This window comes from Dermatophagoides pteronyssinus, unplaced genomic scaffold, assembly GCF_027571235.1.
Source record: "Dermatophagoides pteronyssinus isolate colony J.1.1.1.1 unplaced genomic scaffold, Derpt_VIB-CSIC_2022.12 sq0008, whole genome shotgun sequence".
Classification (NCBI taxonomy): Eukaryota; Metazoa; Arthropoda; class Arachnida; order Sarcoptiformes; family Pyroglyphidae; genus Dermatophagoides; species Dermatophagoides pteronyssinus.
In genome coordinates this window covers 1270594-1295528 of record NW_027461532.1, presented here as the reverse complement: position 1 = coordinate 1295528, position 24935 = coordinate 1270594, and the positions used below count along the sequence as shown (strand labels likewise).

At 27.5% G+C, this 24935-nt stretch overlaps 6 protein-coding genes and 1 long non-coding RNA gene across 7 annotated transcripts; 3 read left to right on the top strand and 4 right to left on the bottom strand.

The window, feature by feature from the left end:
• Positions 1-1614: 1614 nt before the first annotated feature.
• LOC142645205 (cytochrome P450 3A40-like) lies at positions 1615-3693 on the bottom strand. The gene is made up of 2 exons (XM_075820942.1): positions 3212-3693; positions 1615-3150 (listed from the first exon to the last, which is right to left on the bottom strand). The coding sequence occupies exons 1-2, from the start codon at positions 3678-3680 to the stop codon at positions 1943-1945; spliced, it is 1677 nt and encodes a 558-aa protein (XP_075677057.1). The 5' UTR covers positions 3681-3693; the 3' UTR covers positions 1615-1942.
• A 52-nt stretch (positions 3694-3745) lies between these two features.
• On the top strand, positions 3746-4649 carry LOC142645206 (uncharacterized). The gene is made up of 2 exons (XR_012846361.1): positions 3746-4028; positions 4121-4649. It is a non-coding gene; the product is annotated as an uncharacterized LOC142645206 (long non-coding RNA).
• LOC113788977 (cytochrome P450 3A56-like) lies at positions 4033-5933 on the bottom strand. Its single transcript, XM_075820943.1, has 2 exons — positions 5387-5933; positions 4033-5315 (listed from the first exon to the last, which is right to left on the bottom strand). The coding sequence occupies exons 1-2, from the start codon at positions 5772-5774 to the stop codon at positions 4093-4095; spliced, it is 1611 nt and encodes a 536-aa protein (XP_075677058.1). The 5' UTR covers positions 5775-5933; the 3' UTR covers positions 4033-4092.
• A 262-nt stretch (positions 5934-6195) lies between these two features.
• On the bottom strand, positions 6196-9374 carry LOC113788971 (Na(+)/citrate cotransporter-like). Its single transcript, XM_027338449.2, has 6 exons — positions 7711-9374; positions 7481-7594; positions 7319-7399; positions 6954-7251; positions 6577-6879; positions 6196-6506 (listed from the first exon to the last, which is right to left on the bottom strand). Exons 1-6 carry the CDS (start codon positions 8517-8519, stop codon positions 6246-6248), a joined length of 1866 nt encoding a protein of 621 aa, XP_027194250.2. The 5' UTR covers positions 8520-9374; the 3' UTR covers positions 6196-6245.
• Positions 9375-12460: 3086 nt separating this feature from the next.
• LOC113788954 (uncharacterized) lies at positions 12461-17662 on the top strand. Its single transcript, XM_027338430.2, has 7 exons — positions 12461-14695; positions 14767-15153; positions 15225-15321; positions 15402-16095; positions 16175-16691; positions 16772-16914; positions 16990-17662. The coding sequence occupies exons 1-7, from the start codon at positions 14014-14016 to the stop codon at positions 17482-17484; spliced, it is 3015 nt and encodes a 1004-aa protein (XP_027194231.2). The 5' UTR covers positions 12461-14013; the 3' UTR covers positions 17485-17662.
• A 1487-nt stretch (positions 17663-19149) lies between these two features.
• On the bottom strand, positions 19150-21774 carry LOC113788999 (uncharacterized). The gene has a single exon (XM_027338477.2). The coding sequence runs from the start codon at positions 21436-21438 to the stop codon at positions 19852-19854; it is 1587 nt and encodes a 528-aa protein (XP_027194278.2). The 5' UTR covers positions 21439-21774; the 3' UTR covers positions 19150-19851.
• A 960-nt stretch (positions 21775-22734) lies between these two features.
• LOC113788975 (amine oxidase [flavin-containing] B-like) lies at positions 22735-24828 on the top strand. Its single transcript, XM_027338452.2, has 5 exons — positions 22735-22911; positions 22978-23213; positions 23284-24074; positions 24155-24515; positions 24579-24828. The coding sequence occupies exons 1-5, from the start codon at positions 22839-22841 to the stop codon at positions 24768-24770; spliced, it is 1653 nt and encodes a 550-aa protein (XP_027194253.1). The 5' UTR covers positions 22735-22838; the 3' UTR covers positions 24771-24828.
• Positions 24829-24935: the final 107 nt, after the last annotated feature.

Genomic DNA, 24935 nt, shown 5'->3' with positions numbered 1-24935 from the left:
TGTTTGTATTAAATCACAGATGATGCGGCAAAGCATTATTCTCTGTATTCTGTATTCTGTGTGTGTGTGTGTCATAATACATTCACATCCATAACAACAACAACAAACGTGGATAAATCGAAAAAAGAAGAAGAAGAGGTAAAAGAATCAAAAAATGTAAAATTCTATAGTGAACCAATGAAAAAAAAACTAGTAAAGAATTCAAGAATAAAGTAGTAGTAGTAGTAGTAGTAGAGAGCGCATCACTAGAACTGATGATGATGATGATGCTCATTGTACTTATTTTCTAGGGGGATCGACGAAGAATAGTGACAACAACAACAACAACAACAAATAAGCATCTTGAAATTAGGGCTCAATATCCGTATCATTTTCATTTTCATTCATACAATTTTTTTTCGCCATCATCATCATCATCATCATTGATGCTATATACACACTATGATGATGATGTCAGTATCCAGAGTGACCAGAAATCAAATTCCCAAATATTAAAAAAAACACTTTATACAAAATATAAATCATTATTTTTATTGAATAATTTATTTTATTTTGATGGCTAGAATCAAAAAAAAAAACAAAGAATTTTTTTGTCTTAACCCTCAATATGATCATCATTGGACGAAAAATGATTTTCAATTTGGTCAATGATGATGATTTGACATTAAAGTTGCTATTAACGACATTTTTCCAGTTATTCCGTTTGTGTGTGTGGGTGGATGTTGCTGTTTTTTTTTAAATATTTTATATTTCGTAAATTTTTTCTGATTGAAGAAAAATAAAAAAAATTCAGAATGAATGAATCCAGAATGGTGATTCTACTCGAAAAGAATTTCAAAGATTTTTTTCATTTTTTTTTCGGAATAAAAAACTAAGGATGTTACTATATATATGAAAAGGACATTATCTGGAATAACCACTACCGTTTTTTTCCGTTCTATTCAGACAACCATTCAGGTTCATGGCCTTAAGATGTGTGTTTTGTGGGTGGATGGATGGATGTTTTTTTTATACTCTGTTTTTGACGCATCCTCATCCGATTTCAAAAAAAAAAAAAAAAAAATATTCTTCGGGTGAATGGCGAACCAGAAATATTATTTTTGCCGCATCATGGCAAATTTTCCTCTTCTTCTTTCCTTTATCTATATAAATATTTTTGAAGAAAGAAAAAAAAATTGATGCTCGACATTCGTGAATGCTAGCGGTAAATTCAATGTTCAAAGTACAGAAAGCATTTCGGGATAAAGTAAAATGAAAAAAAATCTAAATAAATAAATACCTATATCATTCCAAGATGATCCGGCTTTTTCTTTTTCATTTTTTTTCTCTCTTTCTTCTACAGCTTTCAAACCAGAATACAAAAAAAAAAAACAGAATTCGGCCTCGACATTATTTTCTTTTTTCTCTTTTTTTTATCGTTCCAATTTGAGAAAAAAAATGATTCATATAAGCATGCGCATCAAAAAATAATATAATGTAATAATCATCATCAATTATGGTCACGAATTTTTTTTTCTGTACAATCAAAGTTCAATATAGAATTCAATATACAGTAGTCTGTTCATGTACCAGGGAGAGAGAGAGAGAATCCAGAAAAAAAATCAAAATTGAAAATTGTGAAAGGAAAAAAACGAAGAATTTTATTCATTTGAACAATAAAAGTTTTCTTCATTTTTTTTTGGGGCCATAATAGTCGAAATAGTCGGAATCATTAAATCTCCGTTTTTTTTTTTGATGTGGAAAATCATTAACTCAGAAATTCCAATGGGAAGGGAAACAAAAATTGAAAAATTCCATTAGAATTTTAAATTCAAAAAAAAAGGAAAAAGATTTTGTTGTTGTTGTTGTTTTATTATCGGAATTTCCGATATGGAAAATCACCTGTTGATTAATTGAAAATTTCATTGTTTTGAAAAATAATTTCATTTTTTTATTTGAATTATCAAATTTTTGTTACACGAAGCCAAATATTTTTCGCTGGATGTATGAGTAAAGTTGGACAACAAAGTTTTATTAGACCTGTATTAGGATCGATTGGTGTAAATCGTTCCGAATTGGGATCATCAATCAAATCAAATTGATAATGTTTCAGTAATGCAACAATAACAGCTCTTGATTCTGATATGGCTAGATTACCACCGATACAATTACGTGATCCACTACCGAATGCAAGAAATGCTGAATTTTTATTAATAGTTTTATTACCGGGTATTGGTAAATTATCACGATTTGGATCAAATTCATTTGGTCGTGGCCAATATTTTTCATTATGATGTATTGGCCATGTTGGTATCATAATAGTCATATCTTTAGTTATATTTACATTTAAACTTTTCATACGATATTCATCGATACTGGTGTCTAATCGACGTGTTATAAATGCAGTAACCGGTGGATAAAGACGTAATGATTCATACCAAATACGATCCAATAATTCTGAACGATATTGATCAAATTGACAATAATCATAATCATCATTAAAATTTTCTAGAATTTCTTTACGTAATTTTTCTTGCCAATCCTGATGTTTAGCTAGAAGATAAAGTGTAAATGATAAACCAAGTGCAGTAGTTTCATAACCGGCCAATAATATTACCATTGCATTACCGATCAATTGTGATTCATTTAGATTACCTAATTCTTGTTGTTCAATCATAAAATCCAGAATATTTACTTTACGATTTTTTCTCATTTGAACATTATCTACATTATCATTTTTTTCTTGATAATATTTCGAAATTTCATATTTTAATTTATTCGAAATTGTTTGCAATAATTTTCCAACACCAAATATTTGAAAAAAAATTTTTAAAATTTTTTTCAATAATGGAAAATATTCCATTATTGCTAATGAAGGATCGGATGCTTGTTCCATAAAATCGACAACCATTTTACGAAATGATGAATGTTCCTCTTGTACATCCGAATCATTCATATTGAATGCTAAACGACATATTACATCCATTGTTACTGAATGCATATGTTCAGTGATATTTAATTCATTTACATTATTTTTCGATAATTTCTTTTCCATTGATTTGATCAAATTTTTTACGGATAAATTGATTGCCTGTCGTGTTGTTTCCATCGATATTCGATGTGCTGTAAATGCCGGTGTTAATATACGACGTGTAAATTTCCATGCTTTATCTAAAAAAGGGATTTTTTCTTTTAATAAAAAAATTTGAATTCAAAATCAAAAAAAAAATACCTTGTTGATTTAATAATGATGATCGAAATGGTTCCATTTCAACACCACTTATTAAACGATTTGGAAATTTTGAACCATTTTGAACCAATATTTCATATATAGCATCACGATCATTAATAACTAATATTGGACGATTACCATAAAAATAGCCAAAATATTCACCATATTCATTTGTCCATTTATTTAATGCTGCAAATGAATTTGGAACAAATTCCGGTAGATTACCAAACCAAAATGATGGTTTTGGACCAGGTATTGATTGTTGTACAAAACAATTTAAACAATTCCATTTAAATTTTAACCATTTCAATAATGTTATTATTGAATAAATTATTAATGATAATATTGACCATTGTATGATCAATGATGTTGTAAATATTGATAACATTTTGTTATTAATTATTTTTTCATACAAATTTTTTTTAACCAATTTGTATGCAACACTGTGCCAACTCTTTAAACTCTTCATTGAACGAGAAAACAAAAACAAAAAAAACAACGTTAGGAAAAAAATATTTGATAAGATTTGAAAAAGGAATCAATATTGATAACTAGCCAAAAAAACATGTGATAAAATAAAAGTCTTGTTGTGATAATTATAATTATCATCATATTTGATTGAGTTTACATTGAATTGAAATCTATCAACCGGTCTGTTGTCAAGGTTTTTTTCCAATAAAAAAAACAAGTTTTTTTTTTGTTTTGCTGTATATACGTGTTTTGTAAATTCTCTATTCTCTCACTATAAGCGTGTAATTTCATTTTCAATTTTTTTACCGTTACAAAAATGATATAATGTTTTTTATGGTCGAAAGATGTAATTACGAATTTTTAAAAAAGAATAATTTTATTTAATTATCATTTTTTTTTTCTCATTTGAATTAACAAATTTTTGTTACACGAAGCCAGATATCTTTTTCTGGATGTATAATTACAGTTGGACAACGAAGTTTTATCAAACCTGTATTCGAATCGATTTTTGTAAATCGTTCCGAATTCGGATCATCAATCAAATCAAATTGATAATGTTTTAATAATGCAACAATAACAGCTCTGGATTCGGATAAAGCAAGATTACCACCAATACAATTACGTGGTCCACTACCGAATGCTTGAAATGCTGAATTTTTATTGACATTTGTATTGCCGGGTATTGGTAAATCATTACGATTTGGATCAAATTCATTTGGTCGTGGCCAATATTTTTCATTATGATGTACTTCCCATGTTGGTACCAAAATAGTCATATTTTTAGTAATATTAATATCTAAATTTTCCATATGATATTCATCGATACCGGTTTCTAATTGACGTGTTATAAATGAAATAACCGGTGGATAAAGACGTAATGATTCATACCAAATACAATCTAATAATTCTGAACGATATTGATCAAATTGACAATAATCATAATCATCATTAAAATTTTCTAAAATTTCTTTACGCAATTTTTCTTGCCAATCCGGATGTTTAGCTAGAAGATAAAGTGTAAATGATAAACCAGTAGCAGTTGTTTCATAACCAGCCAATAATATTACAACTGCATTACCAATCAATTGTAATTCATTTAGATTACCTAATTCTTGTTGTTCAATCATAAAATCCAGAATATTTATTTTACGATTATTTTTTTTCGCACTTTTTTCTTCCAAATGATTACGTAATTTTTCCTGATAATATTTTGATATTTCATTATCTAATTTTTGTGAAATTGTTTGCAATAATTTTCCATTACCAAAAAAATAGAATAAAAAATGTAAAATATTTTTTAATGATGGAAAATATTCAATTATACGTAATGTTGGATCGGATGATTGTTGCATAAAATCGACAACCATTTTACGAAATGATGAATGATCTTCATGTACATCTGTATCATTCATATTGAATGCTAAACGACATATTACATCTAATGTTACTGAATTCATATGTTGTGTAATGTTTAATAATAATTCATCGGAATTATTTTTTGATAATTTTTTTTCCATTGATTCGATCATACGTTTAACAGATAAATCGATTGCCTGTCTTGTTGTTTCCATTGACATTTTATGTGCTGTAAATGCCGGTGTTAATATACGACGTGCATGTTTCCATGCTTTATCTAATTATTTATAGAGAAAGGGGGAGTTTTGTTATGAATTTGTTTTAAATGGAAAAATTTTAAAAAAATACCTCGTTGATTTAATAATGATGATTGAAATGGTTCTAATTCAACATCACTTTTTTGACGATTTGGAAATTTTGAACCATTTTGAATCAATATTTCATATATAGCATCACGATCATTAATAACTAATATTGGACGATTACCAAAAAAATAACCAAAATAACTACCATATTTATTTGACCATTTATTTAATGTTACAAATGGATTTTGTATATATTCAGGTAGATTACCAAACCAAAACGATGGTTTTGGACCAGGTATTGATTGTCGTTCAAAACAATTTAAACAATTAAATTTAAATTGTAACCATTTTATTAATGATATTATTAAATAGATTATTAATGATAATAATGACCATTGAAGAATTAATGATGTTGAAAATATTGATAACATTTTAAAATTTCTTTCTTTTTTTCGGGACTGATTCAAGGATCGGTCCAATGATTCAATCGGTTAGATTTTCTTTTTTTCACAAAATTTTTTTTTCAATACACCATTCTCATTATTGGCTACAACCAATACTAAATCAAGGTACAAATGAAACACACAGAGTGCGAAAAAGAAAAATATTTTTAAGATTAGATTATTTGAACCATAAAAAAAAACAAAACAAAACTGATAACTGTTTTATCAACCGAAATCTGGTGACAGACAAACAAAAATAAAATTATTATCATCATGGTCGTCGGCGTTGTCAATGGAGAAATTTGAATAATCAAAAAAAAAAATATTTGTTTGTTTTTACCGATGATCACGCCTACGCCACGCGTGCGCACCTATTAATTTACAATTACCAATTGAAATTGATCTGATATTAATTGATTAAATTTTTTTATTAATTTGAAAATTATCATTCTAATTGAATTATAATGTTGTTGTTGTTGGAATAGTTGTAGTAATATTATCAAATACACCTAATGGATAGATGAAATCCATATTATGATGAGTTAGATGAAAATTTTTACTTATTTCATTATCATCATCAATATTAGGATTATTGTTGATTAATGTTGTCCATGATGGACTGGAATCATCATCGATAGCAAAATAAAAATTACCAAAAAGCCATGTATTTAATAATAACATTGATATGGATATAATTTTGGCAATAAAACCTGGTATAATCTTGAAATGAAAATGAAAAAAAAGAAAATTTGAAAAGAATTTGAAAATGAAAATGAGAATAAAAACAAACCATATCTTTGATTGATAATTTAGCATGATAAAATATCAATGTATTTGATGTTGTACCAACAGGTGATATAAATGCATATGAACAAGATGCTGTTAATGGTAATATAATTTTCAATGGATTTATATGAAGATTTTCCGATAATTTTATTGCTACAGGTATCATTATACTAGCTGTTGCTGATGTACGCATTACTTCAATAACCCAATTGGCTACAATAATAATGATTGCAATTAATGTTTGTAAAGGTAATATATTACCTAAATGTGATAATTGCGCACCGACCAATTTTGATAGACCCGATGACTATTGACATTTGTATTGATGATGATAATTGAAATTTCTTTTTTAAAAGAAAAAATTTCACAATCTTAACTTACCTCAACAGCATCGGCTAATGCAAATCCACCACCACGTATAATAAGTACACTCCATTCTAATTTAGTTTGCATTGTATGCCAATCTAATAATGCATCCTGTTGTAGATTTGGATTCCATTGTCCAAGATGATTTGGTATTAAAAATAATAATATTACACATAATATTGCTGCTGATGCTAATTTTGGTGTATGTTCAGGTGGAAATAATTGTGACCAACCAGGTAATGATGGTGGTTTATAAAATGTATATAATAATATCATTAAAATGAATACAAAAACAACGGCCCATTCATGAAATCTATTTGGGAATTAAATTGATAAATTGCAAACAAACAAACAAAATCCAATAAAATAGGAAATCTTACGTCATCGAACCAAGACGTTGATATTTTTCCATTATATGTTTACGTAAAAATGTTTGTCGTTTTGGTGATATTGTTATATCTCTGTAATTGAAACAAAAAAACAAAAAAGGTGATTAAATTATTCTGTTATTTGAAAACATAAAACAAAACAAAACAAAAAACCTTAAATAAATTGCTGAAAATATTAACCAAACAGTTAGACAGATAATAATATTAACCGGTGTTGAATATAATAGATAGCTTGCATAATCAACTGGATCTTGATTATGATAATGGCTTTGATCAAATGATGAAAAATTGAAAAAAACAAGAATTAGATTTTCAAGAAAATTGCCAAAAATGATAATTTTTTTTCATCTTGGAAAAAAACTTTCCAGAAAAAAAACACTTACTTTTCAAGAATATCTTTCATTATTAGATTTGGTCCATTCGATGTCAGCGTACTGACACCACCAATTGTAGCCGAATATGCAATACAAAGATAGAATAATGTACTAATTTTATCCTTTTTTTTCATTAAATTTTTCAATTCTTTTTCATCTTCATCATCATAATCATCATCATTAACATTATTCGTAATTATTTTAATATTAAAACCATTATTATCATTCGATATTGATCGATTTTGTTGTTTATTATCATTATTATCATCATCATCATTATTATTGATTGTAGTAAAAATATTACGTAAAATTTCATCCATTATTGGTAACATCATTGCAACAGTTGCAGTGGATACAATCCACATTGAAAAAAACATTGTTATCATCATAAAACCTAATAACATCCAATGAAATTTAGTTAATTGACAACAACTGGACAATACTTTTAATGCAATACGTTGATGAAAATTTGATTTTTCAATTGCTAATGCAATTGTTAAACATGCTAAAAATAACATATTATTTGCACGTAAATATGAACTACAAGCAATATCGGTTGTTGCTAATCCTAATAATGGTAACATTACAATTGGTAACATTGATGTTATCGGTAATGGTATTGGATTTAATGACCATAATATTGCCATTATAATTATTAGATAAAGACATTTTGTTTCATTAGTTGATTGTTCATTTAAAACTAATATCGGTATACCGATTAATGGTGTTAATATTAATGATAAATTCGGTATAAATCGTATAAAACGATTTATATAATTATTTATTATTTTTTCTAATAACAATTTTAATGATAACATGATGATGTTATTCTATCTTTTGCTATTGCGCTGTTTTTGGTTGTGAAGAATTTCGAAATTATGATGATGCCAAAAATCAAGATTACGACGATGATGATGGATAGAAAGAAAAACACACACGCACACACACATACACAAGAGAATTCAGTTGAAAAACATTTAAATTTTTGGTTTTTGTTTGAAAACAATTTTGATGATTAAAAAAACAACCCAAAATTTACAAATGATGAATGATCCAAATGATTCGAATAGACAAAATCGTCGTCGTCGTTTTCTTGTTTCTACTTTTGTTCTACTTGAGTAGAAATAGTTTTTTGTTTCATTCGAAACATTTGTCAACAACAACAACAACGAAAAAAAAAACGTTCGAATCAGTCGTTGACGTTTTTGGACAAAGAATAATTTTCAGAAAATGATTTAAAATGAAATGAAATGAAAATCAGAAATCAAAATTTCAAATCAGAAATCATGAAATCGATGATAATAATGATGATGATGATAATGAAATTATCATTATGATGACGATATTTTTTTTTGGGTAAAAGTTGCTAACAATTTTTAATCATCATTTTTTTCTTCTTCGATGATTTTATTTTATCGATTTTATTCGAAAATCATTGACGTTAACGTAAGCGATATACAAAAAAAGAAAATATTAAAATTTGTCACGAATTTCGTTGAAAGAATCGGATTTTTTTTGGCCATTTTTTGTTGAAATGGCGCAACACTGATATGTGCAACATTAACGTTGATTTTTTTCAAAACGAGCGTGATAATTCATTTTTTTTTCAATACCAAAAAAATAAACAAAATTGATTGATGAATTTCGATCAACAACGAAAAAACCTTTTTTTTTGATTAGACAATATTGATCGATTGATTGATTGATGGATGGATGATATAAGGATAGACACTGGATAGATATTCAATTTGTGCATCGGCACATTTGATATTTGATTTTGATTTTGGATTTTGTTACCATGGTATTGAATGAAATTAGTCTTTTCAATATCTGTCATTGTCATTTGAGAATTTTAGATATCTAATTCGTTTTTATTTAGACTTGTCGTTCGACTTTGATGATAACATTTCAATATTTTTTGTTTTTCATTTTCCTATTTTCATCGCTTTGACAATATCGAATATTCGAATATTCGAATCTATCGAACTATCGATAGTTATAGTATCGATTGTTTTTGTTTTTTTTTTTTTTTTGTTCATTTGAATTTTCCTGTTGGCGCGAAACATGATTTTATTTCAACTCTTTTTTTCCCCAAATACATGGTAAACAACAGCAACAAAAATTGATGATTATCATCAAAACTAGAAATTCTGATAAAACAAATTTATCAAACACGATGATGGCTAACAACGATTTATCGGATTGTTTATATTTACGAATTTTGAAAAAAATTCGGTTTTTTTTCATCTTTTTCACTGTCCAAATTCTAAAAATATTAATTTTGTCAATAATTTTCCATTGAAATCAACATCAATCGATAATCAATGATGAATGATCCAAGTTTATATTACGATCACTTTTTTCTGGTTATTTCACCCGAAAAAAAATGTTTTTTTTTTAGCCAGAGAAAATAAAATTTCGATTCCAAAGAATCAAATTTTTTTTTTTTTTGAAATCTAAATTGTGCATAGGAATGATAATCATGATCCGAAACGATTCATCAAATCAAAAAAAATGTACAAAAAGATGTACAAATCACAAGATGTACAATCATTGAATGTTCGTATTAAAAAAAAATGTTTGCTTTATCAAATAAAAATGCAAAAAATATGTATTTTTTTCTTGATTTGATTAAAACTTTTTTTTTTTGTTATCAAAAATAACAAAAATAAAATTCATTATCATTACCATGTCGATGATATTCAATGATTTCTTTTTTATATCCAAAAATTATCATCATTATCATCCAATGTCATTGATCGAAATGATAAGAATTCGTTTTTTTAATTTATTTACCTCACTTATCGTTTTTAGAAAATAAAAAAAAATTATTTAGAAAAACAATCAAGGACAAATACAATATTTGATTATCAATTTTAAATGAATATTTCTGGTTATGTTTGGATGCTGAATTTTTTTCGCTTTAAAAAATTGAATTAATTAATTTTTTTTCTAATTACAAAGTAGGATACACAAGAAAAAATGATGAATTCTATCGTTTTTTTTTCTTGAAATTCAATGAAAAATTACATCAAAAACGGTTTTGTTTTTTCGCGCCAAAAGGAATTTGAATTTTTGTTGATGTTGTTATGCAATTTTGATTCTTGTAGGCATTCTGGGTAGAAATCGGTGCTCAAATTCGTTCGATTTTTGTTGTTGTTGTTGTTTCCTGGAACGTTTTGAAGATAAAAATCGTGAATTTTTTCCATGGAAAAGAGTTTTGTATTTCAAAAAAAATGATTCTTGTCAAAATATCGATCATCGATTCATTAAAAATTCATCATTATCATTATCATCATCAAAACCATGACCAATGATCATGATGAATTTATCTTCTTATCACAACAATATTTGATGAATGAAGAAGAAGAAAAAACAAATTTTCAATATTAAATTTCTCTTTATCATTTTTCTTATCACAGAATTATTCTGTTTTCAATCTCCAAATATGTCCAAGAAATTATCAGCGAAACAAAAAAAAAATTTAAAGAATTTTTTTGTTTCTGATGAAAATTCAAACGAAACAAAATGCCAAACCTGATATACACATCAAACATCAGGCAACAAAGTGTAAATATTTGTCTTTTCATTTGTGTACTTTTTGGTACAGGTTGTAAAAGGAGTACATAATTAAAATCCTTTTACAAAACAAAAAAATTCCATTTTCAAATGTTTGAAAGATGATGATAATAACAGACTTAACATTCTATTCGGTATTTAAAAATTCGATTGGATTGATTGATTGATTGTGTGAAAAAATGAACGAAGAGAAAAAAACATAGCAAAGGAAACAAGAGATAGAGATGAAAACCTGTTTCCACAGTTTTTGTTTGTTTGTGTGACCATCATCATCGTATCGTTATCTTCTTCAACGTCTTCATCATCATCCTAACATTGATGACCATCATCATATTACTTTCTCCTTGTGTATTATAATATCGGTTACAAGCATCATTCAAATTAGTTGTTTACTTCTTCTTCGATTTTAAAGATGAATGAAAAGAGAAATCATCATAGATTTCTGTGAATAAAAATGTGTGATAACCAAATTTCCCCAAATTATTATTATTGTCGAATGTTTACCATTTCGGTACATTGCAGTTGTTGACCAAAGTATTCAACAAGTTTGGTAAGTTTTTTTTTGTTTTCTTCATTTCACACTATGCGAAAAATATCAAGATACCGATATATACAGTGAAATTAATAGCATCATTATCAATCGTTGATTTTTAAATTTTTTTGAAAATTCAAAAATTTGATTTGATAATTTTTGATGGAAACAAGTGAAAGACGAAGAAAATTCACAGAGAGGTAAGGATTTTTTTTTGTTCCACCACCAAAAAAACCACCTCATTTCTATCGTTCTTTTTTTTACTGATAATAAGTCAAGAAAAACAAAAAAATCAAGTTATCTAAGTTTTGTTAAGAAAATTATCAGAAAACTACAGAAAAAAAGAGAATTGGCGAATGAAAGAAAGAGAAAGTTTGCTTGTAGATGGAAGATGGAGGATGGAGGTGGAGATGTAACACATTATACAACTTTCTTCGTCTCACAACCAACCTGGATCTCTCTCTCTCTCTCTCTCTCTCTCTCTCTCTCTCTCTCTCTCTCTCTCTCTCTCTCTCTCTCTCTCTCTCCTCGATCATCTTCTTCGTTGATGATTGGCGATTATCATCATTCAATATATAATCTGAAGACAGACAGACAGTGAATATATATTTATTTGCATTCTCTCTATCTCGTTCATTTTCTTCAATAAATAGTTAGAGAGAAAGTTTCCAATTAAAATTTTCTTTTGCGAAAAATTTTCCCTTCCATTATTATTATTATTATTATTATTATCCAAGATAGAAAAACTTTGAATGATAAAATTCATAACACAAACACGTTGCAACAACAACAACAACTTGATTTTTCTTCCCCATCGTTGTCGTCGTAGTCGTCGATAATTATCATCGTCAGCATCGTCATTTTGAAGGAGAAAAAACAAAAATTTCCAAAAAAGAAAACCGTTCTTTTTTCAATTCGACGACGACGATAACAACAATTTATAACGCGTTTATCAACTATTCACTAGGCTTCATTTCAACTAAACCAAACTAACAAGCTGGATTTCTCTTTTTTTTGAAAAAAAAGTTTTCATTTTCATTTTTATTTCAGTTTTTCCCGTTACGAAAGTTTCCAGAAAAAAAAAACAAAGACAACAAGGAAATTTTCTAATTTTTCCCTACAAGATTTCAGAGCATCCCCAAGTGCTTTTTCTATCCACTTGTTAACTGTGTTGTTGTTTTCGTTTACCGTTTTATTTTCGGTAATTTTTTTTTCGGTGATGTGAAATAAAAAGTGAAGAACAACAACAACAACAAAAAATGAAAATTCAAAACCGGAACAAAATTTCAACAAAATTTTTGTGATGTTCAACCAAAATATTTCGTAAATTTTATGGAAAATTTAAATTTTTTATTTTTTTCACTACTAAATTTATCGATTTTTTTCAAACAAAATTTAAACATTTTTGGTCAATGACCATTACAATCATCATCACATTTATATCCTGTATATCACACAGTGAAAAACAAAGATAAAATTCAGCATTTTCATTTTATCTTTCATCCAACAACAACAACAACAACAAATTTTTTTGAAAAAACAAAACGGAAATACTCTCAAATCAAGGAAAGATTTGGTTTCCTTTTATTTCTTGGTGTAATTAATTTTGATAAACAAAATACAAACAAAATGAGAAATGAACATCCGGATTATTCGGTGAATTAAAACAGAACTAATACCAAAAAATATCATTATCTAATCATCATCGTCGAATCATCTAAAGTGCCAAAATCACAAAAAAATTGAAAAAAAAGAAGCCAAAATTATCCTTGAATTGTTGTTTGTTGTCATTCTCAAATCCTCATCATCATCATCGCAATTTTGTTTGTTTGTTCAAAATAAATATTGTCGTTTGATCGGCTCACTCGCTCGCTCGCTCGCTCAAATCATTATCATTGGCATTCAAATTCATGGCCACGAATTTTCATTCATTCATTCATTCATTCATATTTTTCTACTTCTTTGATTTTGTTTTGTTCGTGTTGAATCAATTGAAATCAATTTAATTTCAATGTTAAACAGCATCCATCTTTTCTATATATGTGTGTTTCGAACGAATAATGAATTTTTAATTCGAATCCAAAAAAAAATAAAGTGAATCAAATATATCCCAAACCAAATAGATTTATTTGGTTTAACATTTTTTCTTGGTTTAAAGTATTGAAAATATCAGCAAAAGAAAAACGAAAAAAATCCACAAAATGAATCTAACAAAATTATCTTTGTTTATCATCAAATTGATGATCATTTCGATGATAATAATGGTCAATGGTAATCATCAATCATCATCAGCTTTACGAAGGATAAATCGATCAACAGATAATCTTTCGACAGAAACAACAATGTCATCGTCGACAATGTCATCATCAACAAATGATGATGATATTGAAATGGAAAAAAATTCACGTCCATCAAGACAAATACAAACATCGACGACAACAAATCCAACAACAATGGATTCTTCCGATGAATCTCATTCATCCTCATCATCATCAATGAAGCCTGAAGAATCTGGTGAAAATGATGAAAATAATAACGAAAATGAAGAAGAAGATGGCGATGATCCATGGGCCGATGTTGATGATGATGATGAAACAATATTAAAATCGGGAAAATTAAATATTGTTGATCAAATGAGACAGTTAAGAGAAGAAGGTCGTTATATACCATATGAAATAGAAACAGATCATATGAATGAAACAATAAAACGTGTTGTAGCTGCATATGAAATTATTGATCAATTTTATTTACCATCAAGAGAAACATGGGAAAAATTACTTGGTTTAGTTACCGGTTTAGATGTAACCGTTCAACCGGAATGTTTTGCATCATATTTTCAAGGTGTTAGCGGTTTTCGTGGCTATGAAACATGGGCATATCGATGTATGTTTAGTTTATTTGTTTGTTAATTGAATAATTAATTTGAGTTTTTTTTCAATATTGAAAATCAACAGTTTTGGATGTACGTGGAAGATTTCCCGAATCCGGTACATTACATGGAAAATTTTCTAGTTTTGGTGAATGGGATGAATGTTTTGAATTAGAATCACCACAAAATTCGGCAACAGGTTTAACAGTAAAATCACAATATTGTATGTTGGAAGTAAAAATCCCATATCCTGTTGTTAATAATATTGAAGAATTACGTCAAGTTGTTGATGTAAATCATCCATGGTTTATGAAAATGAAAAAATATCTTAGAAATTTTCGTCTACATAATTTATTTACACCATATAAATTGATTGAAATGTTACAAATGACTAATGGTACTATTTATCGTGCCGGTCTTTGTATACCACATCTTTGTAAACAATATGAAATTGAAAATCTTATACAAAATTGTAAGTGAAAAATTATTTTTCAAAAGTTTCTAAAACTTTGTTTTAATCCGTTCTTGATAAATACCCAACAGTAACTTATCCAATATTTCGTATGCCATTACAATTGGGACCAAAATGCTATAAGATTGATGATCCGGTAAAATTTAAACCACATCAACTTGTTGCTGCGTAAGTTTATTTTGAGAATTTCTTTTTTTATTTATTTTAAAAATTTTTCTCTTAAAAAAAACAAAATCATTGAAACACAGAACATTAATAACCGCATTGATTGCATTTGTCATATTATGTACAATCATTGAATTTTACAATATTAATTATGATCGTACAACAGCAAAAAATAATCTAAAATTGGGCAACGTTATGTTTCAACATGATTTGATTATGAAACCAAATCTATTTCTTTATTCATTTTCAATGATAACAAATAGCCGTAGTCTATTCAAACATTCACGATTCAGTTCATTAGATTCGATGAAATTTTTATTTATGATCTATATACATCTTTATAATTATTTTAATCTACAATCAACAATCGGTTATGTTTCATTGAAACGTATATTTACAACATATCCAGCATTATCAATGCGTAGTGATCGTTATACATGGTTTCGTACGACATTACCATTTGAACCGATATTTATAATCAGTGGTCTTGTTGTTGGTTTTAATATACATCAAAAATTGAAAGGATCATTCACAAAAAATAGTTATCTACTTTATGTTGCACGTTTATGGGCACAATTTGCAACAACATTTATTGGTTCAATGTTATTCATATATTTATTGCCGGTTATGAATCGTGCACCTGTTTGGGAAAATGGAATGTCATGGCTAGATGGTTGCCTTAATCCAAATATTATTCTTAATGGTTTATTATTCATTTCAAATTATAATGTACAAATGGGTTCGATGGGTGGACGTCATGCGCCAATACTACCTGTGGTAAGTTTTCTTTGCTATTCAGAAACCGGAGAACAAAAAATTGATTTGATTTTAATTTTTTTTTCGAAAAAAATCTTAGTGTAATCCACCAACATGGATGACATCAGCATTGATACAATTATTGGTTATTGCACCAATTATTGTCTATATTGCCTATCATTTAAGTAAACGTGGTGCATACATCTATTTTCTGTCAATCATAGTTATTGGTTTTCTATTGAATTTATTACCATTTGTTGTGTTTGGCATAAAACCGGATGTACATTTTCTTGAATTCGATACACTTTATGAAACAATTCAATCACATGCATGGTATCGTTATGGTACACAGGCATATATTGGCTGTTTTCTAATGGGAATTATGGCTGGCTATCTTCTAGTCGATTTTAAAATCTTATTACGATTTGAAATTGAAACAACTGTATTGGTTGTATCATTTATATTGATACAAATATCGATTGCTGTTAATAATGTATTCTGGCGATTAGATCGGCCACCATCATTGATATTATCATTAACATGGTATACATTGATACGTTTTCTTGGTTCAGTTGGTTTTACCGGTATATTCTTTTTGATTGCATCAAATCGTTGCAGTAAGTGTGATATTAGAAAACTTTCTAAACTAATGAAACTCAATTTAATACTTTTTATTATTATTATCGTTATTATTTAGGTCTATTCAATCGATTCCTAGAATGGACACCATTACGTTCAATGTCTCGTCTTGCTTATTCATATTTTATGGTTCATATATTGGTTGTTTTCTATCGTATTTTCTCAACAAAAGATGTTCAATCAATGACTGATTCAATGATGGTAAGAATTATTATGAAATTGTTCCATTCATTCATTCATTCATTAATTTTGTTTTGTTTTCTCTCAATATTTTAGCTACAAAATTTTATCATCGATGTTATGTTTACATTATTATTGGCCTATCTATTCTATTGTATGATTGAATGTCCATGTGTAAACATATTGAATTGGAGTCAAGGAAAAATATTCTATGATATTGAACATGTACAATCAAATGAAAAATTATCATCATTACAGGATAAAAAACAACATTCAACATCATCAATGATGATGATGGCAAATGGTGGTGGTGCTGGAAATCCATTACAAATGAATAATGTATCCACAGTAAATGATTCACTAGATCAATTAAATGTTTCATCACCAACATTGGTTGCAAATAATAATAATAATAATAATAATAATAACAATAATAATAATGGCTATACAAATAGTGCATATGTTAGTAATGGTGAATTAACATCAACACCACCGTTAAATGATCGGCCATCATCGACAACACCTCAACAACAAAAACCATCTATCATTATTACTGATCAATCAAAACCTAAAGAAGATGTTGAATGTTAAAAAAAAAATTTTGTTAAAAAAAATGAAAATCATGAACATCAGTTCAATCAATAATCAATAGAATTTATATCAATCAAAATGAAATAGAATAGATAAAAATCATTAATTATAACAATGTAATTGTGATCGATTGTGAAACAAATCATAAACCAATAACCAAATATTTTTATTTTTTTAATATTCTGCTTTTGTTGAATTTACATCTCATTTTTTTTTTTGGAAAATATTTAATAATATTAATAATAATTTTTTGGAACAACATCAAAAAAAAACCTATTTTGACTTTTCGAACGTTTTTGTTATAACATTCGAAACTATTATGACAGTATTCGTGTCCTGTCGAATGTAGTTTTTTTTTCATTATCATCATTGGTACAAAGTGGAAATTAATGAATAACCGTTCCGGTTACAATTACCGATGATGATGATGATGTGTAATTATCATTTACAATTAAATAACAACGAAAAAAAGGTAATTTTTTCATTTTGTTATCATCATTATCATTATCGAAGTAAAGATCGTATTTCCTTTTTTTTTGTTTGTTTGTTTGTTTATTTATTCAGTTTCAATTTAAAACATACACAGGACTGGACTGTGTCTCTATAAAATGAAATTTTTCTTTGTTATTTTTTTTTGCGAATCAAACAAAATGAAACAAAATCGCAATTTCACATTTCAAAATGAGAGAAAAGAGAACACTGAATAATTGAATATTTGTTTTTTTCGTGAAACTTTTTTTCTTTCTTTCGAAACAAAATGAAATTCTTTTTTCTTTCGAATAATTTTTCATTTGTTTGGCTCAATAGAATTTTCATCATCAACATCAACAAAAAAAAAAAAAAAAATTTAATTGATCAATCTTGCTTCAAGAATCAATCAATAAATCATATATCGATCATATAGATTTTATAATCAATGTTAATGAACAACAACAACGACAAAATGAAAAAAGTTTTTCTATTCGGATTGAATGATATCATTTTTCATTTTATACATTCACACATACACACCATTATATAACACCAAACATTCAATTCACCCGCTACAAAACAACAAGAAACAAGAATAAAGTAATATGAAACTATTTCTCTCTCTCTCCGACACTCCAATTCTGGTAAAGAATCTAAGAAAATGAAACTTGAACAAAAAAAACATTACTAAAAACCTAGTTGATGTAAATTATTGTTGTTCATTTTTTTTTTCTCTCTCTCTCTCTCTCTCTCTCTCTCTCTCTCTCTCTCTCTCTCTCTCTCTCTCTCTCTCTCTCTCTCTCTCTCTCTCTCTCTCTCTCATTCTTTTCAAAATTCTTTTCAACACATTGTGAAATTTCTTTTCTTTATATTCTTTTATTCTTGATTTATTCTGGACATTTGCATAAACATTGTTGTTGTTGTTTATATAGAATATTCTTTATAGAATTCAGAATGAATAGTTTACCAAACACACACACACACACACACACACACACACACACACTTGACTTGATTATTATGGATCACATTTTTCATTCTGTAAATGTTTGGTGTTAGTGATGGTGGTGATGGTGGTGGTCAATGAATGTTACAATGAATACTGCAGTGTTTAAGATCAGTTTCTGAATATTTTTTTTTTCATTGTTCAACAACAATAAATTATGTTTAAAGCCGGGTACAAAAAAAAAGAGGGATGTTGAAAATATTTTTATTTAAATTTTCATTGAAAAATTGCAACAACAACAACAACCACCAGAAAAAAAACTATGATTTACAGATGTTTTTTTTTCGAAAAGAAAAATGATTACAGAGAAAAAAAAATTATTGATCCACAACCATCACCATGATGGACCAAGATGATGATAATGATGATGATGACAGATGAGTTTATTATGATCGTTAGTGTTTTGGGGTTTTTTTGCTTCACATTTAATTCTGTGGGTGTTTATGGTTTTTGATTCTTTAACAACAACAAAAAAAAAAGATTTCATTACATTTTGTTTCGAGTTTTTTTTTGCTGTAGATCAGATGAAAAGAAATGTCAAAACTTTTTTTTTGTTTTGTTTTCAAATGATAATCTATGATGATGACGCAATACAATATGTAACAATTATTATTATTATTATTATCATCGTCATTATAACAACAACAACATCATTAATTCCATCAACCCACCATTGAAATGTCAAGAATATCATCATCATCATCATCATCTTCGACATTAGACAGAATAACTTTGAAAATTCTATATAATATTAGAATATTTTGGTTTTCAGAATATGAAAATAGATAAAAAAGAAAAAGGATATCTAAATTTTATATACAAATATAGGGTAAATTTAATCATTTGATGTTGTTGATCATTTTCAAAACAACAACAACAAACAAAAAAAATTAAATATCCGTTGTTTCAATCATAAATGCATGATTTAAATAATTATGAGTTATTGTTGATTGATCGGGATATTGTTGTTGTTGTGGTATCCGGACAATTGAATGACATGGATGCTGTATCTGTTGTTGTTGTTGTTGATTCGAATTATTATTGTTAATAACATTCGAATCGAATGCTGGTGATTCGAAAATATTTAACGATCTTGTATTGCCATCTGTTGTCGATTCATTTAATGCTGATGATTGATTAGGATTATTATTGATGAATGTTAATCTTGATTCTTTTGATCGATGATTATTATCTGAATGATGATGATTATTATTATTATTTCCGAATTGAAAAAATCGATCAAATATTGATGGCCGAAATGGTGATGATGATGCTGATTGTGATGAATTTTGTCTTGAATATTTTGAATTCCATACAAATGATGATGATCGCATTTCATCATCATCATCATCATCATCGTCATCATCTTTATTATCAACATCATCAAGAATATTCTTTTGTGATGATTGTTGTTGTCGTTGTCGATGATGAATATGTCGTTGACGACGACGATGATTATTATTATGATAATATCGATGACGATAACATTTTTGATAAAAAAACCATATAGCAATTATGATAAACAAAATAATCCAGATGAATAAATTTATCGATAATAAATGTATTAATCGATGTATATCATTACTATTGATTGATGTATCAATTTGATGGTGATGATGATCATCATCATTTTGATTTGTTAGAAAATTAAAAATTGTATCATTTTCATTGGAAAAATCTTGATTATGATTATTACGTTCACAAACAACAAGAAATACTTTTGAACATTCAACATCATACCAATGGCCAAATAATAATTTAGATTTTTCCGAACTCATTACAACACAATAATGTTTTGAATCAAGATTATTTGGTTCATTTGGTGCCCAATTTGTATATGATGACCATTGATCATGATGATTATCATTATCATCAACTATTGTCTTGACGGTTGATTGATTATCATTTAATCGATATAATGGATGACGATTATAAAGCCAAAGAAAATTTGTAACATTTATACGTATTAAACCAAGCCATATTGAAAATTTTAATTGTAATTTTTCAAATAAATATGTTTGAAGAAATTTATTCTCATCGATTGATTCAATTTGTAAAAGATGTGCATGATGATAACGTTCACAGATATTGATTGCTTCATGAAAACTTGCTCCACTTAAATCATGATGAAATAGATAGCATTTATTTTTGAATTGAAACCAATTTTCACCACCGCATGAATCATTTGAATTTTGTTTCATCAACATTCTTGCATTACGTTGATGATCGATTTCAGTTTCAGTAAAAATTAATTCTTCACCATCACCATCATCATCATCATCATTATCATTGGTTGGCAATGATGATGTTTTTTTCATTATTATCAAATCAAATTCAATGATAATCATAATTAACATTAATATTACTAAATTTAGACGCTTCATTATTATCGATTTATTATTTATAATTCGACGATTCGAAAGAAATGCATAAAAAAAAACATTATTTAAAATTGAAATCGGCTTATTCGATATCATTTGAATGACGATGTCATTTCCTGACAGTTATTTTTCTTTTCATTTCGTTGTTGTTCAATTTCGAATGAATTTATCAACAAAAATTTGATACAAAACGAATTGAACGGAAATATGTTTTTGTTGTTACAAAAATAACGGATTCGACGAACAACAACAACAAAAAAGAATTTAACATTTTTGTTAATGATCTTGTCACATTTCCTTTCTCATTCACTCTTTGCTTTTTACAAAAAAAAATATCGATTGTTATCGAATCATCGATATGTAAAAAAAAAAATTATTAGTATCGATTGTTGTTGTTGTTGAGAAACCGGATTTTGTTTTGATGAAAAAATTCTTTATTTATTTATTCAAAAAATCATTTTTCCTTGATTAAATCTAATTCTTGTTTTATCGAAAGAAAAATACAAAAAAAACAATCATTGATGCTCATATGGTATGTATAAAAAAAAATTTCCATCATCAATCTTTCCAACAGTACATTTTTGTTTTTGTTATTTTCATACCCTTTTTTTAAAAATTTTATCTCTATATTCATTTTACTCTAGAAATCTAAATTTCTTTAGCCTGAATACGAAAAAACAAAATGCCAAATGTAATTTTTCTTCAAAATTCAAAATGATTCGATAACGAACAAACAAACAAACAAAATTGGCTTCTGGAACAATCGCCGAAATAATAATGTGAGATAAACGAATGGAAAATTTTACAAAATTGAAGAAAAACAAATGATAAAATTATTATCTTTCACAATCAGCAAAAAAACAAAAACAAAAACAGGAATGAAAGAAAAACAACGTTCAAATGTTAAAGATGGACGAAGAAAAAGGAAAGTAAATAACACTGTTATAATGACATTCGACATTACAAAAAAGAAGAAAATGATGCCAAATTGATCGTAATCAAATAGCCATCAATCAATCAATGGCTGGTTTGATAAGATTGATTTTGGAATTTTTTTTTTAATTTCCCGACCACTTGATGGCATTTTAAAATAATTTTTTTTTCCTGTTTCCAACAACAAAAAACAAAACAAAATCTTCCGATAAATAAGTGATCATTTTATTTGTGGTATACGTGATATCTTGAATTGTCAATGAAAAAAATGATAAGAAAATGTCATCATCCATTGACACAAACACATCATCATCATCGTGTGAATTATCACCCATCGGTGATGATGATGATGATGATGGTAAGACATGTGACACCCAATAAATATTGATTTTTTATCTTTAATGTACCATTTAGGTGTTTGTGGTGTGTGTCTGGTGTATAAATAGAATCGAATAATTTTTTTTCATTCATCATTATCTTCAAATTATTTGATCCAATTATTTATTTATTTTTTTCGAAAAAAAGAAAATTATTTTAAAATTTGGATTTATGCAAAAAAGAAAATGCGATTTGTTAATGAATGTACGAATGATTCCAATAGATATAACGTAATCATTATTGGTGCTGGCCTAAGTGGTATGTGTAAATTATTTTTTTCTCTAATTAAATTTTCGATTAATTGATTGATTGATTGATTGATAGGCCTTTATGCAGCCAATATTCTGAATGATTATGGTATCACCGATTATTGTGTGCTTGAAGCACGTGATCGAATTGGTGGACGTTTATTAACGAAACAGGATGAAAAAGTTGGCTGGGTTGATCTTGGTGGATCATATGTTGGACCAAGTCAACATTATATACAGAAATTGATTAAAAAACTTGATATTAAAACATATAAGATTGATGTTCAAGGTAAAAGTGTCTATATGAATCAGGTAAACAAAATTGTTTATTAGAATTATTAGAACAAATTTGTCAACACAAACATTTTGTTGATTAAAATAGAAACAACGTTATTTACATAATGGTAATGAATTACCATCATTGTCAAATAAATCGATTGAATTGGAAATTCGTTATGTATTAAAATTAATGGATGAAATGAGTGAACAATTACCACGTGATGAACCATGGAAATATTCGAAAGCAATTGAATGGGATCGACAAACATTGGGACAATTTTTAGATAAACATTGTTGGTCACAAGAAGCTAAAGATTTTATATCAATCTATATTGGTTGTTGTACATCATGTGAATCATATGAACAATCATTATTATGGGCATTATGGTATATACGACAATGTGATGGATTGGATACAATGTATAATGTTGAAAATGCTGCACAAGATTCAAAAATTGTTGGCGGTACACAACAAATATGTCAACGACTTTTGCAGCTAATCGGTGATGATAAATTAAAATTATCCAAACCAGTCGTACAGATTATTGTTGAAAATGAACAACATCAATCAAAACCATCATTGATACAAATTAAAACAATGGATGGTGAATGTTTACAATGTAATTATGTAATAATGGCTATACCACCTGTTTTAGTACAGAAAATTCATTTTCAACCATCATTACCACCGATTTATAATCAAATGTTACAAAAATTTACAATGGGATCAGCAATTAAATGTATTGTTTATTATAAGGAACAATTTTGGCGTAATAATCAACAGCCATCATTAAATGGTAATATGTTGATTAATTGTCCACAGTCATATGATGGACCAATCACATATACGGTTGATGATACTAAACCGGATGGTAGCTATCCAGCTATTGTTGGGTATGTTTGTCCTTTTTCATTTAATTTGGTTCCTTTTTTTGAAATTGAATTAATCATCATCATTATTATTATCATTTTAGATTTATCATTGGTGATCGTGCCCGTGATATGCTTCAGTTAAGCCGTGAAGAACGATTAAATTATATTTGTCAAAGTTATTCACGTGCATTTAATTCAACAAAAGCATTACAACCGATACATTATGAGGAAAAAAATTGGATGGCTGAACAATATACGGGTGGTTGTTTTACCGGTATAGGTGGGCCAGGTTTTTTAACCAATTATGGTCCATTATTAAAACAACCATTATTTGATTGTATATTTCCGGCCGGTACTGAAACATCAACACATTGGGCCGGTTTTATGGATGGTGCATTACAATCGGGTGAACGTGCTGCATTGGAAATTTTATCACGATTAAATTCATCGATTAATATTCAGGTATATTGAAAATAGATTTTTCAAAGTAAAACTCATAACCAAATATTTTCGTCCAAATTATAGAAACCAGTTGTATGTTTGAAACAACAAGAATTCAACAAAAATAATTACAATGAAACAAATTCAAATTCAAATCGAATGAAAGTGGATTATTATGTAAATCGATTCGTAAATTTTTCACTATCAATCAATCAATTGATCACATGGTCAGTTGTTGCATTTTTTGGCATCTTTTTTGGAATGACAATATTTTAATTATTTAGTCAGTGATGATGATGTTGATTGACGTGAATAACAATTTTTTTTTCGTTGATATTCAAAATTGTTTTTTACAAATTAATTATCTATCATGATAATGATAATTAATTTACCAACAAAATAAATAAAGAAAAAAAATTTCCTAAAATATTTACCGAATAA

Excerpts from the sequence above, each read along its gene's own strand:
- LOC142645205 (XM_075820942.1), bottom strand. The coding sequence starts at position 3,680 with ATGAAGAGTTTAAAGAGTTGGCACAGTGTTGCATACAAATTGGTTAAA. Across the intron at positions 3,151-3,211 it reads ATCATTATTAAATCAACAAG|ATAAAGCATGGAAATTTACA; the intron begins GTATTTTTTTTT and ends TCCCTTTTTTAG.
- LOC113788977 (XM_075820943.1), bottom strand. The coding sequence starts at position 5,774 with ATGTTATCAATATTTTCAACATCATTAATTCTTCAATGGTCATTATTA. Across the intron at positions 5,316-5,386 it reads ATCATTATTAAATCAACGAG|ATAAAGCATGGAAACATGCA; the intron begins GTATTTTTTTAA and ends ATAAATAATTAG.
- LOC113788971 (XM_027338449.2), bottom strand. The coding sequence starts at position 8,519 with ATGTTATCATTAAAATTGTTATTAGAAAAAATAATAAATAATTATATA. Across the intron at positions 7,595-7,710 it reads ATGAAAGATATTCTTGAAAA|CCATTATCATAATCAAGATC; the intron begins GTAAGTGTTTTT and ends ATTTGATCAAAG. Across the intron at positions 7,252-7,318 it reads CAACGTCTTGGTTCGATGAC|ATTTCATGAATGGGCCGTTG; the intron begins GTAAGATTTCCT and ends ATTCCCAAATAG.
- LOC113788954 (XM_027338430.2), top strand. The coding sequence starts at position 14,014 with ATGAATCTAACAAAATTATCTTTGTTTATCATCAAATTGATGATCATT. Across the intron at positions 15,154-15,224 it reads TGAAAATCTTATACAAAATT|TAACTTATCCAATATTTCGT; the intron begins GTAAGTGAAAAA and ends AATACCCAACAG. Across the intron at positions 16,692-16,771 it reads GATTGCATCAAATCGTTGCA|GTCTATTCAATCGATTCCTA; the intron begins GTAAGTGTGATA and ends GTTATTATTTAG.
- LOC113788999 (XM_027338477.2), bottom strand. The coding sequence starts at position 21,438 with ATGATATCGAATAAGCCGATTTCAATTTTAAATAATGTTTTTTTTTAT.
- LOC113788975 (XM_027338452.2), top strand. The coding sequence starts at position 22,839 with ATGCGATTTGTTAATGAATGTACGAATGATTCCAATAGATATAACGTA. Across the intron at positions 22,912-22,977 it reads TATTGGTGCTGGCCTAAGTG|GCCTTTATGCAGCCAATATT; the intron begins GTATGTGTAAAT and ends ATTGATTGATAG. Across the intron at positions 24,516-24,578 it reads ATTCATCGATTAATATTCAG|AAACCAGTTGTATGTTTGAA; the intron begins GTATATTGAAAA and ends TCCAAATTATAG.